Source organism: Carcharhinus amblyrhynchos, chromosome 5, assembly GCF_965287045.1.
Source record: "Carcharhinus amblyrhynchos chromosome 5, sCarAmb.v2.hapA, whole genome shotgun sequence".
NCBI classification, from domain to species: domain Eukaryota; kingdom Metazoa; phylum Chordata; class Chondrichthyes; order Carcharhiniformes; family Carcharhinidae; genus Carcharhinus; species Carcharhinus amblyrhynchos.
The window spans coordinates 105,914,295-105,931,474 of record NC_137328.1 but is presented as its reverse complement, the minus strand read 5'-3'; the positions used below and the strand labels follow the sequence as shown (position 1 = coordinate 105,931,474).

General features: G+C 45.5%; 1 protein-coding gene across 1 annotated transcript in view; it reads right to left on the bottom strand.

Moving 5' to 3' along the window:
- Nucleotides 1-13,216: 13,216 nt before the first annotated feature.
- LOC145343551 (ufm1-specific protease 2-like) overlaps nucleotides 13,217-17,180 on the bottom strand; it is a 63,269-nt gene continuing 59,305 nt past the window's right edge. The window contains exon 11 of the mRNA XM_080189799.1: nucleotides 13,217-13,300. Coding sequence (XP_080045925.1) covers nucleotides 13,217-13,300 — 84 coding nt within the window. The remainder of the gene's footprint in view (nucleotides 13,301-17,180) is intronic.

The window sequence follows — 17,180 nt, the reverse complement described above, 5'->3', positions numbered from 1 at the left end:
TTAAGGGTAGAATCAAAGAAAGTGGGTGAGATCCTTAATGAGAACTTGCATTGGTATTCACAAAGGAGAGGGACATGTTGATTGATGGTGTCTCAGAGGGGTATACAAACCCTCTAGAGCAAGATATCATTATGAGGGAGGAAATGTTAGGTGTATTGAAAAGCATTAAGATAGACAAATCCCCAGGGCCAGATGGCATCTATCCCAGATTACTGAGGGAGACAAGAGAGGAAATTGCTAGGCTCCTAACAGAAATCTTTGTTTCCTCTTGGTCATAGGTGAGAATTAGAGGATAGCCAATGTTTTCCCGTTATTTAAGAAGGGTTGCAAGGATAACCTGGGTAATTATAGGCCAGTGAGTTTGATGCCAGTAATAAAGAAATTGTTGAAGATTCTTAGAGATAGGCTGTATACATATTTGGAGCTGAATGGTCTTATTACGAACAAATAGCATGGTTTTGTACGAGGGAGGTCATATCTCACTAATTTGAGATTTTTGGGGAGGTGACAAAAATCATTGACAAGGGAAAGCTGTGGATGTTATCTACATGGATTTTTGTAACGACTTTGACAAAATCCCTCATGGCAAGCTGGTGCCAAAGATTAAATCACATGGGATTAACATAGAAACATAGGAAAAACTACAGCACAAACAGGCTCTTCAGCCCACAAGTTGCACCAAACATGTCCCTACCTACTAGGCATACCTATAACCCTCTATCTTACTAAGTTCCATGTACTTAACCAAAAGTCTCTTAAAAGACTCTATCAAATCAGTCTCCACCACCACTGCCGGCAGCCGATTCCACACACCCACACCCTCTGAGTGAAAAACTTACCTCTGACACATCCTCTGTACCTACTCCCCAGCACCCTAAACCTGTGTCCTCTTGTGGCAACCATTTCAGACCTGGGAAAAAGCCTCTGAGAATCTACTTGATCAATACCTCTCATCATCTTATACACCTCTATTAGGTCACCCCTCATCCTTCATCTCTCCAAGGAGAAAAGACCAAGCTCTCTCAACCTATTCTCATAAGGCATGCCACCCAATCCAGGCAACATCCTTGTAAATCTCCTCTGCACCCTTTCTATGGCTTCCACATCCTTTCTGAAATGAGGCGACCAGAACTGAGCGCAGTACTCCAAGTGGGGTCTGACCAGGGTCTTATACAGCTGCAGCATTATCTCCCGATTCCTAAACTCAATTCCTTGATTGATGAATGCCAGTACACCATATGCCTTCTTAACCACAGCCTGTACCTGCGAAGCTGCTTTGAACGTCCTATGAACCTGGATCCCAAGATCCTTCTGATCTTCCACACTGCCAAGAGTCTTACCCTTAATATTATAATCTGTCATACTATTTGACCTGCCAAAATGAATCATCATGCACTTATCTGGGTTGAAGTCCATCTGCCACTTCTCCGCCCAGCCTTGCATCTTATCAATGTCTCGCTGCAACTTCTGACATCCCTCCACACTATCCACAACACCTCCAACCTTTGTGTCATCAGAAACTTACCAACCCATCCCTCCAGACCCTCATCCAGGTCATTTATAAAAATCACAAAGAGCAAGGGTCCCTGAATAGATCCCTGGGGCACTCCACTGGTGACCAACCTCCTTGCAGAAAAAGACCCATCTACAACCACTCTTTGCCTTCTGTGGGCAAGCCAGTTTTGAATCCACAGAGCAATGTCCCCTTGAATCCGATGCCCCTCACTTTCTCAGTAAGCCTTGCATGGAGCACCTTATCAAATGCCTTGCTGAAGTCCATATAAACCACATCTACTGCTCTTCCTTCATCAATGTGTTTAGATACATTCTCAAAAAATTCAATCACACTCATAGGGCATGAATCTGTCTTTGACAAAGCCGTGCTGACTATTCTTGATCATACTATACCTCTCCAAATGTCCATAAATCCTGCCTCTCAGGATTTTCTCCATCAACTTACCAACCACTGAGGTTATACTCATTGGTCTATAATTTCCTGAGCTATCTCGACTCCCTTTCTTGAATAAAGGAACCAAATCCGCAATCCTCCAATCCTCCGGAACCACTCCTGTCTCCATTGATGACACAAAGATAATCGCCAGGAGCTCAGCAATCTCTTCACTCGCCTCCCACAGTAACCTGAGGTACATCCCATCCAGTCCCGGTAAATTATCTAACTTGAAGCTTTTCAAAGGCTCCAACACACCCTCTTTCTTAATGTCTACATACTCAACAACTTCTTTCTTAATGTCTACATGCTCAGACATCCTCTTTCTTAATGTCTACATGCATTAAGGGTGAAGTAGCTAGATGGATTCAGAACTGGCTTGGCCATAGAAGACAGAGGGTAGCAGTGCAAGGGTTTTTTTCTGAATGGAGGTCTGTAACTAGTGGCGTTCCTCAGGAACCAGCGCTGGAACCTCTGCTATTTGTAAGATATATAAATGACTTGGAAGAAAACATAGCTGGTCTGATTAGTAAGTTTGCAGATGATACTAAGATTGCAGGAGTTGCAGACAGTGATGAATATTGACAAAGAATACAGCACGATATAGATAAGCTGGAAAATTAAGTGGAGAAATGGCAGATGGAATTTAATCCGGACAAATGCAAAATGATGCATTTTGTGGGTCCAATTCAGGTGGGAGCTGTAAAATAAATGGCAGAACCATCAGGAGCATAGACACACATAGATCTGAGGGTACAGGTCCACAGATCCTTAAAAGTGGCAGCACAGGTGGAAAAGGTGAAGAAACAATATTGCATACTTGCCTTTATCGACGGGGGCATTGAGTACAGAAGTTGGCAAATTATGTTACAGCTACATAAAACGTTGCTTAGGCCACATTTGGAGTACTGTGTTCAATTCTAGTTGCCACACTACCAGAAGGACGTGGAGGCTTTGAAGGGAGTACAAAAAAGGTTTACCAGGATGCTGCCTGATATGGAGGGTATTACATATGAGGAGAGATTGAATAAACTGGGATTGTTCTCCCTGGAAGGATGAAGGCTGAGGGGCGATTTGATAGAGGTTTATAAAGTTTTGATGGGCATAGATAAGATGAACAGGTCGAAGTTTTTTCCCAGGGCAGAAGTGACAAATAGAAGGGGGTACAAGTTCAGGGTAAGTGGGAAAAAGTTCAGTAGAGTTATGCAGGGGAAGTTTTTTTACACAGAGGGTGGTGGGGTCCAGGAATGCAATGCCAAGCGAGGTGGTTGAAGCAGACATGTTAATGACATTTAATACTTATCTGGATAGGCACATGAACAGGTGTGGGAAATAGAGGGATATAGGCAGTTGGTCTAGATAGGACAAAGTGATTGGCTCAGGCTTGATGGGCTGAAGGACCTCTTCCTGTGGTGTACTGTTCTTTGTTTTCTTTGTACTTTGGAGTTTCTAACCTGGATCATAATAGATGTAACCAATGCTGTGTCACAGCATAAAGTGCAAGGGCCTCAACTTTTTACAATTTATATAAATAAGTTGGATGAAGGGACAAAAGGTAAGTTTGTTAAATTTGCTGGTGACACAAAGATAGGGAGGAAAGTAAGTTGTGAAGAATTACATAATTGTTATGGCACAGAAGGAGGCTATTTAGCCCAATAGTGCCATTCCCCTGCCTTTTTCCTGTACCTCTGGAATAGATATATTAAGTGATTGGGCAAGAATTGGGCAAATGGAGTACAACATGGGAAAACGTGAAATTGTCCATTTTGGTAGGAAGAATTTAAAAAATATCTGAATCGTGAAAGATTGCAGAGCCCTGAGATATAGATGGATCTGGATGTCCTACTGCATGAATCGCTAAGGTTAGTATGCAGGTCCAGCAAGTAATTAGAAAAACTTACAGAATGCTATTGTTTATTGATTATAAAAAGTTATGCTTTAGTTATACAGGGCATTGATGAGACCACCTTTAGGGTACTGTGTATAGTATCAATCTTCATACTTAAGGAAGGATCTAAGTACATTAGAAGCAGTTTAGAGAAGGTTTACTAGACTCATACCAGGAAATGGTATATTGGCTTAAGAGGAATGGTTCAGCAGACTAGAACATAGAACATAGAACACTACAGCACAAACAGGCCCTTCGGCCCACAAGTTGCGCCGATCACATCTATACCTACCAAGCCATAGAACTATCTGTAACTCCAAACGCCATTAGATCCCATATACTCATCCAGAAGTCTTTTAAAAGACTCCAGCAAGTTCACCTCTACCACTACCGATGACAGCCGATTCCACTCACTCACCACCCTCTGAGTGAAAAATTTACCCCTAACATCTCCCCTGTACTTGCTTCCCAGCACCTTAAACCTGTGTCCTCTCGTAGCAACTATTTCAGCCCTGGGAAATCACCTCCGAGAATCCACCCTATCTATTCCTCTCAACATTTTATAAACCTCTTATCAGGTCGCCTCTCAACTTTCGTCTCTCCAGGGAGAAGAGACCTAGCTCCCTCAACCTATCTTCATAAGGCATGCCTCCCAATCCAGGCAACATCCTTGTAAATCTCCTCTGCACCCTCTCAATAGCTTCCACATCCTTCCTGTAGTGAGGCAACCAGAACTGAGCACAGTACTCCAAGTGGGGTCTGACAAGGATCTTATAAAGCTGCAGCATTACCTCCCGACTCCTAAACTCAATCCCTCGATTAATGAAGGCCAGTACACCATACACCTTCTTGACCACATCCTCCACCTGCGAAGCCAATTTAAGAGCCCTGTGGACCTGGACCGCAAGATCCTACTGCTCTTCAACCCAGCTAAGATTCCTACCCTTGATATTGTACTCCTGCATCCTGTTGGTCCTGCCAAAATGGACCACTACATATTTATCCGCGTTGAAGTCCATCAGCCACTTCTCCGCCCAGTCTTGCATCCTATCTATGTCACGCTGCAAGTTCTGACATCCCTCCAGACTATCCACAACACCACCAACCTTCGTATCGTCGGCGAACTTACTAACCCATCCCTCCACTTCCTCTTCCAGGTCATTTATGAAAATGACAAACAGCAAGGGTCCTAGAACAGATCCCTGGGGCACTCCACTGGTGACTGACCTCCATGCAGAAAAAGACCCATACACAACCACTCTCTGCCTTCTGCAGGCAAGCCAGTTCTGGATCCACAAGGCCAAAGCCCCTTGGATCCCATGCCCTCTCACCTTCTCAAGAAGTCTTGTATGGGGGACCTTATCAAGATTAGACTTGTATCTGCTGGAATTTATAAGAATAAGGGATAAATCAATTGAATCGTATCAGATCCTAAGGGGTCTTGATGAGCTGTATGTGTAATGGATGTTTCCTCTTGTGAGAGAATTTAGAGCGAGGGGTCACTATTTAAAATAAGGGGACAACCATTTAAAAGATTAAAATTTTTGACGGCAATCTTACAAAAGAATTCTAAACCCTGAATGAGCAAGAAAAGAAGTGAATTGTACCTGTTTTTTTCAGTGAGCTGCAAGTTGCAATCTTATGGCATTTAGTGCCAAAAAAAAAGCCAGGATGCAATTCTTGCCAGTAGGGGTGAAGAGCTTAAGCTTGCAGGTGAAACTGGCTGCAGAGCTCCTGGGGCGCCACTGTGCAAGTCCCTGACTCCCAGTATAGTGCGAGGTCTCCTGACCCCTTCCTCCCCCACCAATCGTTCCCTGTACTGGTCCTCCCCCAACACCACCCCCCCCCACCTCATCCCCCAGAGTTCCCATTCCCTCTCAATCACCACCCCTGCAGAGTTTCCCCTTCCCTCCCCTGCGTCCTCTCCTGTCATTTTCTATACTTAAGAAAGGGAATAGGGATAGCCCATGAAATTTGATGGAGAAAATCCTGAGGGACAGGATTTATGAACATTTAGAGAAGTTTAGTATGCTCAAAAGTAGTCAGCACGGCTTTGTCAAAGGCAGATCGTGCCTTACAAGCCTGGTTGAGTTCTTTGAAAATGTGGCTAAACACATTGACAAAGGAAGAGCAGTAGATGTGGTTTATATGGACTTCAGCAAGGCGTTCAATAAGGTCCCCCATGCAAGACTTCTGGAGAAAGTGAGAGGGCATGGGATCCAAGGCACTGTTGCCTTGTGGATCCAGAACTGGCTTGCCCACAGAAGGCAGAGAGTGGTTGTAGATGGGTCTTTTTCTGCATGGAGGTCAGTCACCAGTGGAACGCACCAGGGATCTGTTCTGGGACCCTTGCTGTTTATAATTTTCATAAATGACCTGGATGAGGAAGTGGAGGGATGATTTGGTAAGTTTGCCAATGACACGCAGGTTAGTGGTGTTGTGGATAGTTTGGCGGGATGTCAGAGTTGCAGCTTGACATAGATAGAATGCAAGACTGGGCAGAGAAGTGGCAGATGGATTTCAACCCAGATAAATGTGTATTGGTCCATTTTGGCAAGTCAAATGGGATGAAGGAGTATAATATCAAGGGTAAGACTCTTAGTGTAGAGGATCAGAAGGACCTTGGGGTCCGGGTCCATAGGACACTTAAATTGGCCTTGCAGGTAGAGGATGTGGTTAAGAAGGCGTATGGTGTACTGGCCTTCATCAATCGAGGGATTGAGTTTAGGAGTCGGGAGAAAATGCTGCAGCTTTATAAGACCCGAGTCAGACCCCACTTGGAGTACTGTGCTCAGTTCTGGTCGCCTCATTACAGGAGGTATGAGGAAGCTATTGAAAGGGTGCAGAGGAGATTTACAAGGATGTTGCCTGGATTGGGTGGCATGCCATATGAGGATAGGTTGAGGGAGCTCGGTTTTTTCTCCTTGGAGAGACGAAGGATGAGAGGTGACCTGATAGAGGTGTATAAGATGTTGAGAGGTGTACATCAGGTGGATTCTCAGAGGCTTTTTCCCAGTGCTGAAATTGTTGCTACAAGAGGACACAGGTTTAAGGTGCTGGGGAGTAGGTACAGAGGAAATGTCAGTGGTAGGTTTTTCACTCAGAGGGTGCTGGGTGAGTGGAATCGACTGCCGTCGGTGGTGGTGGAGGCAAATTCGATAGGGTCTTTTAAGAGACTTCTGGATGAGTACATGGGACTTAATAGGATTGAGGGTTATAGGTAAGTCTAGTAAGTAGCGATGTGATCAGCTCAACTTGTGGGCCAAAGGGCCTGTTTGTGCTGTAGTTTTTCTATGTTCTATGTTCTATTTCAATCTCCAATGTCAGAAAAATTCAAAAAGTCAACCACATGCATTAGAAAGCAAGCTGCTTGATTAGCATAGCCTAACAAAGAATTATATCATCTCTCCTTTAAAGTTCTGGGTCAAAAACCTAGGATTTCCTAATGCACTGTCAGTATACTTACGCAACGTGGATTGTAGCAGTTAAGAAGGGAAGTCGCCACTGCCTTCTCAAGGGCGACAGGGAATGGCAACAAATACTCAACTTGCCAGTGATGCCAACATTTTATTCTGTTCGTGGAATGTGAGCAGATGATAGAATGATGCTGATTAGATTGGTGCAGCCCGGTGGGATAGTGGTTAGCACAGCTGCTTCACAGCGGCAGGGACCTTGGTTTGATTCCCGGCTTGGGTCACTGTCTGTGTGGAGTTTGCATGTTCTCCCGGTGTTTGTGTGGGTTTCCTCTGGGTGCCCTGGTTTCCTCTCACAATCTGAACAATGTGCTGGTTAGATGCATTGGCCATACTAAATTTTTCCTCAATGTACCCAAACAGGTACTGGATGTGGCAACTAGGGGATTTTCACAATAACTTCATTGCAGTGTTAATGTAAGCCTACTTACAAATAAATAATCTCTTCTCGTGCTATTGAATTACACACAGAAAGCCCATGTTAATGACCTGCCTAGCTTGGGATGATATGTACTGATAACATAAGAACATAAGAAATAGGAGCAGGAGTAGGCCACCTAGCCCCTCGAGCCTGCCCCGCCATTCAATAAGATCATGGCTGATCTTGTAGTGGTTCAGTTCCACTTACCCACTTGCTCCCCATAACCGTTAATTCCCTTACTGATCAGAAATCTATCTACCTGTGACTTAAACATATTCAATGAGGTAGCCTCCACTGCTTCAATGGGCAGAGAATTCCCCAGATTCACTACCCTCTGAGAAAAGAAGTTCCTCCTCAACTCTGTTCTAAACTGACTCCCCCTTATTTTGAGGCTGTGTCCTCTAGTTCTTGTTTTCTTTCTAAGTGGAAAGAATCTCTCTGCCTCCACCCTATCTTGCCCCTTCTTTATCTTATATGTCTCCATAAGATCACCCCTCAGCCTTCTAAACTCCAATGAGTACAGACCCAATCCACTCATTCTCAGCTAACCCCCTCATCTTCGGTATCAACCTGGTGAACCTTCTCTGCACCCCCTCTAAGGCCAATATATCCTTTCGCAAATAAGGGGACCAAAATTGCACACAGTATTCCAGTTGTGGCCTCACCAGTACCCTGTACAATTGCAGCAAGACCTCCCTGCTTTTATATTCTAAACCTTTTGTGATAAAGGCCAACATTTCATTTGCCTTCTTGATCACCTGCTGCACCAGCAAACTGACTTTTTGCGATTTATGCACAAGGACCCCCAGGTCCCTCTGCACAGTGGCATGTTGTAATTTATCACCATTTAAATAATAGTCCATTTTATTATAATTCCTTCCAAAGTGGATAACCTCACGCTTGCCAACGTTATACTCCATCCGCCAGATCCTTGCCCACTCACTCAGCCTATCCAAATCTCTCTGCAGACTTTCCGCATCCTCCACACAATTCACTTTCCCACTCATCTTTGTGTCATTTGGTCACAGCCCACAGCTTCACTGGTGCCAGCACTAAGCAGCCCAAATAGAAAGAATGCACTATACTTTCTTCACTCCTTAAATCATTTCCCCTCACTCATTCATATATACCATATGTGGTTTAATGTTTGTGAGTTATACTAATCAAGATTTCTTCAACCCATCTTGACTTCTACCTCAGTAATATAGTTTGTGACGTAAGACAGGGGAATTTTGACCCAAGAAAATCGATAGGTTTGGTCTGGGAGGGATAAATGTCAGACAAGAATCTGATTTCCAACACAAATCCTCTTTAACCACCCACTTTCAGCTTTAACTGAGGGCTAAAGTGGGCAGTGATCAACCTGCTCTAAGGAGATAGATTAAATATGGAACTGCGAACCTCATTGTCATTCAGCTTTTTAACTTTAACTGCAGTCAAATAGGGTTGCTGTATATTGGAGAAAATAGGAGCGACATCCTAAAACAGCACATGTCAGATTAGGAGCTGAATACCTTCATACCTATATCCCGTATAAAGGATGTCTGCCTGAGAACACCTCTGCAGTTGGGAACCAACGCACCCCTCTAAACTCATGAGACACCCACGACACCCTTTCCGTCTCCAATCCATCCAGGTGTCTGACATGCTGTCCTCCACCTCTCTACTCACCATACTACAGTCAGCATCATCAGAAGCTCATAAATCTCCCTGCTGGCCTCTAATCTCTGCCTCCCCATCATCAAGCCCAAATCTCTCTTCCAATTCACCCCCATCTCCATCCTTGGATTTCTTTATGATATTTTCCCCCACCATGGTCTCAGACTACTTCCCACCAGCAGCCTACCTTGTTGACCCTTTCCAATCATCTGCCCACTTATCCCCACAATTAATCACCTAGAATTGACCTATTCCAATCACCTGCATGCCCCCCACCACCACCCAAGCACCCTGCAGCTTTCACTTCCAGTGTGCATGCCTGAGGAATCAGGCCCAATCAAATAGCTGCCTACTCCTCTGAACTGACCATAGGTCTCTGACCTCCCACTCCACCTCCACCACACCACCTATGCCTTTAGTCACCATTCCCACGCCAGACTTCTGGAGAAAGTGAGAGGGCATGGGATCCAAGGGGCTATTGCCCTGTGGATCCAGAACTGGCTTGCATGCAGAAGGCAGAGTGTGGTTGTAGATGGATCTTTTTCTGCGTGGAGGTCAGTCACCAGTGGACTGCCCCAGGGATCTGTTTTGGGATCTGTTTTGTAATTTTCATAAATGACCTGGATGAGGAAGTGGAGGAGTGGGTTGGTAAGTTTGCTGACAACACGATGGTTGGTGGCGTTGTGGATAGTTGAGGGATGTCAGAAGTTGCAGCGTGACGTAGATAGGATGCAAGACTGGGCAGAGAAGTGGCAGATAGATTTCAACCCAGATAAATGTGCAGTGTTCCATTTTGGCAGGTCAAATGGGATGAAGGAGTATAATATCAAGGGTAAGACTCTTAGCAGTGTGGAGGATCAGAAGGACCTTGGGGTCCGGATCCAGAGGACTCCTAAATCAGCCTCGCAGGTAGAGGATGTGGTTAAGAAGGTGTTTGGTGTACTGGCCTTCATCAATCAAGGGATTGAGTTCAGGAGTTGGGAGATAATGCTGCAGCTTTATAAGATCCTAGTCAGACCCCACTTGGAGTACTGTGCTCAGTTCTGGTTGCCTCATTACAGGAGGGATGTGGAAGCTATTGAAAGGGTGCAGAGGAGATTTACAAGGATGTTGCCTGGATTGGGTGGCATGCCATATGAGGATAGGTTGAGGGAGCTCAGTCTTTTCTCCTTGGAGAGACGAAGGATGAGAGGTGACCTATTAGAGATATATAAGATGTTGAGAGGTATAGATTGGGTAGATTCTCAGAGGCTTTTTCCCAGAGCTAAAATGGTTGCCACAAGAGGACACAGGTTTAAGGTGCTGGGGAGTAGGTACAGAAGAGATGTCGGGGTAAGTTTTTCACTCAGATGGTGCTGGGTGAGTGGAATTGGCTGCCGTCGGTGGTGGTGGAGGCAAATTCAGTAGGGTCTTTTAAGAGACTTCTGGATGAGTACATGGGACTTAATAGGATTGAGGGCTATAGGTAAGCCTAGTAAATAGGGATATGATCGGCGCAACTTGTGGGCCAAAGGGCCTGTTTGTGCTGTAGTTTTTTTTTCTATTCCCAGGTTTACCTCCTGCAAAGGCCCAAACCACGTCCCCCATCCCCCAACACCAGACCTTGATCTTTCACTGATGTTACTGACCTCCACCTGCCACCTGATTCTTCCCCTCACCTCCTGCCAGTCACTCCTCCATACCCAGTTTCCCCAAGTTCTCAGGGCTTCCCCCAACAATGGGACTGGCAACTTACCCAATCAACAAGGGCCTTGTCCCACTCCATCCTTCGATCGACCACCTAGAATCCAAACCCTCATCTTAACCCATTCTACAATAGCTTCATACCTTCAGCCAGCCATTACTAACCAGTTACTCTGCCAGGTGGAAGCTAGAGAATGAAGAATCCTCTATGCGGAGGAATCCTGATTTCTGGAGTCCTTGCACATTCCTAAAGTCTCTCCCTGATTCCCAAAAGGTGAGGTCGAGGTTGCTAGATTTTTATCATCTTATTAGTTCGCTTGTACGAGTTTGTATTATTGAAAGAGATCTGCTGCTGATGTTCTAATAATGTTTAAATCCAGATGTTGATTCTTGTATCCATCTGTAAATTGGGCGAGGTTTCTTAAATTTCTGCAGTTTTCTTTATTGCATGGATTTAAGATTATTAAAAAATTGATAAATATTTCCATTAGTTATTAAATAGACCACAGTGAAAGTCAATAAACTGCTTTCAAATGAACTTATGTGATCAAGGGCCTGAGTTTACCATTTTCATTCTAAGTGCCAATTCTGGGCGTAGTACAGATCTGACTTAGAAATTCGCTTTCGGGTGCCCCATACGCTCTCAGCCATCTCCAGTCTGATTTGTGCTGTAGGTGGGGCTTAGCACTGCCGGAACGATCAGAGCTCTGAATTGCGCATGCGCAGTTAGAAAAAAACTGGAAAAAGCACGCCTGAATCAGATCACTCCCGAGCCACAGAAAGTGGAGAAAGCAGCCTGGGAGCAAAAAGCAGGGGCGGGGTGGATCTTGGTAACGGGGGGGGGGGGGGGGGGCGGCGGCGCGGGGGAATGAGGAGGGAGGCAGGTAAGATGTATCTTGGGGGGGGCGGATAGATCTCTGGAGTGGGGGCAAATGGATCTCTGGTGGGGAGGCAGGGGGTCCACTGCCACTCTGCGAACGATTGCTGGGGGGGAGGGGAACAGGGGTGGCGACTGGTCTGGATAGTGGGGGGTGGATAAGGGGGGGCAGTAATATATGTGGGTAGTGGGGGGTGGATAAGGAACACACACACACATCACTGCCCCCCCTTATCCACCTGCCCACTACCCAGACCGATTGTCACCCCTACCCCCCTTCTCCCCACCGATCGCCCGCAGAGTGGCAGTGGACCCCCTGCCTCCCATCAGAGATCCATCTGCCTCCCCCACAAGAGATCTATTTGACCCGCCTCTCCCCCCCCCCCCAAGATAACGATCTGGCCTCACTCCCTTCCCCGCAAAGACAATGAACTTGCCTCATTCCCGCCCCCCCCACCCCGAGAATGGTCAGGCCTCACTCCCCCTCCTCTCCAGGAGAACATCTGACCTGCCTCCTCCCTCCCCTGCCACCAGACAATGATCAGCCCTCCCTCCACCACCAGACAACGACCAGCCCTCCCACGCCCCCGCCAGAGATACATTTGACCCTCCTCCTTCTTCTCCTCCTCCCCAACCAGACAACGATTTGACTTCATTCCCCCCCTTCCCCATCCAACCAGAGAATGATCTGACCCTCTTCCAGCCCCACCCCCAATGATCTGAGTCAGAAAGCCATTGGAAACAGTGAACGTGCTCTTCAAAGGCTGGAGCAGCCTACCCAGATTTTTATTCAGCAGGTCCCTAAAAGCTTGGTTCCAAATTGGTAAACACAGTGGTAAAGGGGGAAATGCTGATGGAGTTGGGCAGGCAGTTCATTAATTTAAATGCACGCAAATGCATTTAATTCGTCGTTGCACCTGATTTGGGCGCGAAACGAATCTGCCATTCGCGGGTCTTGGTAAAGTGGGGTCTGCATGGACTTGGGTGCAGATCACGATAAAGGCCTTACACCCGACTTTACCACGATTTCGCGCCTGAAAACGGGCGCAAATTGTAGGTAAAATTGGGCCCCATGTATCCTGCATATGAAACAATAAAATAGTGAAGATATATTTAGCTGCTGTTTTTATTTTAGTAGGTGAAGCACGTGTACTCAACACTCAAGATCTTGCTTGGTTTGAAGTACATAAGAGTTCTGTGCATCTGAAAATTTTGTTCCTTTTCCAGCCACAGCTCTGTAAGCGCATGAATTCAGCTAATGGTAGCATTATACACCCGCTGGTCGCTGAGGCAGGCATAAACCATAAATCTGCATTTCATCCAAGAAATCTTCTCCTCTCCAACTGACAGCCTGAAATACAAAAGATAAAATAATTACTTAAAACAAAGTGAATTCTAGTAGCAGAATCATCCTCTTGATGTTCGAGATAAACAACTTTAAACCAAGTGTGGAGCCAGGTAAAAGTGTGTGGGAAGAAGATTGCTCCATAGAGGAGGCTGTGAAAAAGACAGCTACATAATTGGTTTATACTCACTAGTTTTTTTCCAATCCCCAGAACTACAACACTCAACGTATTGCAACTAAAGAAATATGTACATGAAAGTGTGGGTAGAGACTAGGCCAATGGCTACAAGAGCTGGAACTGGCTCTTTCTTGAACATCACTTACTTAGCAATTCTGCTAGAAATTGGTTCGAAAAAAGCAGATTCTGAGAACAGTGGGAAAGATTTTCATGGCCAATATTCAAAATGACAATAATAATGTTATTGCAGGAGCCTTTCAGGCAAGTGAGTCTCATACCAAGGGGCCTTAGAGACTCCTCAGACTAAATTCTGAATAACTGTTCAGAAGTATTGGTGCAATTAGTGAAACCATCTTGTCATCAAGGAACAAAGGCCTGCAACAAAGCATCCAAACTTTGAAAATCGATGTATAATGCCAATTTTACATGAATTAGGCATGCACATCAATATTCCAACACTGCCCATCATATGTGGATAGAAATCAAAACAGAATCTGGGGCTCACGGCTGAAACATGTGGCTGATCCTTTGTAGATGCAAAGGAGGAGCCTAATACCTGTTTGATCCCTTCATTATTAATTAGATCTGCCCTGATTGTACCAGCTGGCTATTTCAGAAAAATGGGACTACGTGTGCCCCAGGAGGCCTGCAAGTGAAGTTTTTAAAAAATATGTGGCTGAATCTGGAACTGAGAAGTTCTTCTTTCCAAGCTACATCCCTCACTCTTGGCCTTTTCCCTATCATTATTATGATACAAAGATACCAATCATTCATAAGGGATTGGTAATCACTTGTGGGTTCACTTATTTAGAAGAGAAACCGAGATGCATGGATATAAAAGATATAAAGATGTATATTCTGTTTTAAAGCAAAGATCTTGCACATTTAAATATCTTGTTTAGTTTGAAGTACATTATAAGAGTCCTGTGCACCTAAAAAGTGCATGAACTCAGTTAATGGTAACATTATACACCCTTTGGTCACTGAGGGAGGCATAAACCAAAATCAGATCAGATGACACACTTCATTCCTAATGATGTTACGCTGCAATCCCCTAAAGAACGTAAGAATTAGCAGCAGGAGTGGGCAATTTAGCCCTTCGAGCCTGCGCCACCATTCAATACGATCACGGTTGATCTCATCTCGGCCTCAACTCCACTTTTATACTCGTTCTCCATAACTCTTCAACTGATTCATAATTAAAAGTCTGTCCAGTTCCTTCTTAGATATAGTCAGTGTCCTGGTATTCAGTGCATTCTGCAGTAATGATTTCCAGTGATTCACGATGCTTCATCCCTTTTTTAAATCTACTACCTCTTATCCTAAAACTTCTTGTTCTAGATTGCCCCACAAGAGAAGCAGCCACTCTGTTTCCATTTTGTCAATAACTCTTATCATCTTACGTTGCTCAATTAAATCACTATTTTTTTCTAAACTATAGACATTATAGGCTTAAACTGCTCAATCTCTCTTCAGCAGACAAACCCCTCATCCCTAATCAATTTAGTGAACCTCCTCTGAACTGCCTCTAATGCCACTACATCTTTCCTCAAATAATGGTACCAAAAACTGCGCACAATGCTCCAGCAGCAGTATCAACAATGCCTTATATAGTTGCAGCAACCCTGCCTTACTTTTATACTATATTCCTTTAGCTATAAATGCCAACATTTCATTTACTTTCCTTATTGGAGCCAAGGAGCAGAGGGTGGAATCGTTGAGGGTAGAGATTAGGAACAGCAAAGGGAGGAAGACGCTGGTGGGTGTCGTCTATAGGCCTCCGAATAATGATCTGGAGGTGGGGCGGGCTGTTAACACGCAAATAAGTGCGGCGTGCAGGAATGGGACGGCCGTAGTTATGGGGGATTTCAATCTGCATATTGATTGGTCGACCCATGTTGGACGTGGGGGGCTCGAGGAAGAGTTCTTGGAATGCTGCTGGGATAGTTTCCTCGAACAGTGTGTGTTGGAGCCGATGAGGGAGCGAGCTATCTTGGATCTGGTGCTATGTAATGAGGCGGGTAGAATTAAGGACCTTGTGGTGAAGGATCCTCTTGGGGAGAGTGATCATTGTATGGTGGAGTTTCTGGTGCAGATGGAGGAGGAGAAAGTGGGTTCCCGGACGCGCGTCCTTTGTTTGAATAGAGGGGAGTACGGTAGGATGAGAGAAGAATTGGCGAATGTGGACTGGGGGAGCGCGTTGGAGGGAGGGTCTGCTGAGGAGCAGTGGAGGATCTTTAAGGAGATCTTCCTTGGTGCTCAGCGGAAATTTATTCCGATGGTCAAAAAGGACCGTAGGAGGAGAGGTAATAAGCCGTGGATAACGAAGGAGGTGAAGGAAAGTGTTAAACTAAAAGCGGAGGAATTTAGAGTAGCTAAGAGTAGTGGGTGAGAAGAGGATTGGGAGAGGTTTAAATGTCAACAAAGATTGACAAAGAAGTTGATAAAGAAGGTTAGGAGAAACTATGAAGCTGGGCTAGCGCTTAATATAAAAAAGGATAGCAAGAGTTTTTATAAATATATAAAAAGGAAGAGGCTGGCTAGGGTGAATGTTGGTCCTTTAGAGGATGAGAAAGGGGACCTAGTGGTAGGGGATGGGGATATGGCTAAGGTATTGAATAACTTTTTTGTTTCTGTCTTCACGGAGGAGGACGTGAATAATTTGCCGGGTGTTAGCGATGGAAAGGTGGTAGGACTGGAGGGTCTTAATGACATTACTGTTACTAGAGAGGCGGTGCTCGACAGACTGGAGGGGCTGATTGTGGACAAGTCCCCAGGACCGGATGGAATGCATCCGAGGGTTCTGAAAGAAATGGCGGAGGTGATAGTGGATGCCTTGGTGGTTATTTTCCAAACGTCGCTGGATTCCGGGGAAGTGCCGGATGATTGGAAAACGGCTAATGTTATGCCGTTGTTTAAGAAGGGTGCCAGGCAAAAGGACCCTCCAGTCTTAGAGCAGACGCAGCACGGTTTCATTGAAGGGAAGTCGTGTCTGACAAATTTACTGGAGTTCTATGAGGATGTGTCTAGGGCGGTGGATAGAGGAGAGCCGGTGGATGTGGTCTTTCTAGATTTTCAGAAGGCGTTTGACAAAATGCCTCACAAGAGGTTATTGCAGAAGGTCGAGGGACATGGAGTTGGGGGTAGGGTGTTAGCGTGGATAGAGGATTGGTTGTCAAATAGGAGGCAGAGAGTGGGGGTCAACGGGTGCTATTCGGATTGGCGGATGGTGACTAGTGGAGTGCCCCAGGGGTCGGTGCTGGGGCCTCAGCTTTTTACCATTTATATAGATGATCTGGAGGAGGGAACTGAGTGTAGAGTGTCGAAATTTGCTGATGACACCAAGATTGGGGGAACGGCAAATTGTGCGGAGGGTGTGGAGAGTCTGCAGAAGGATCTAGATAGGCTGGGCGAATGGGCCAGGAAATGGCAAATGGAAGTTAATGTTGGCAAGTGTGAGGTGGTCCACTTTGGTAGGAAGAATGGTAGGAAGGACTATTACTTACGGGGCGAAAAACTGCAGCAGGCGACGGTGCAGAGGGACCTCGGGGTCCTTGTGCATGAGTCGCAAAAACCCAGCTTGCAGGTACAGCAGGTGGTCAGGAAGGCGAATGGGATGCTGGCCTTCATAGCGAGGGGGATTGAATATAAAAGTAGGGAGGTCTTGCTGCAGCTGTATAGGACATTGGTGAGGCCACAGCTGGAGTA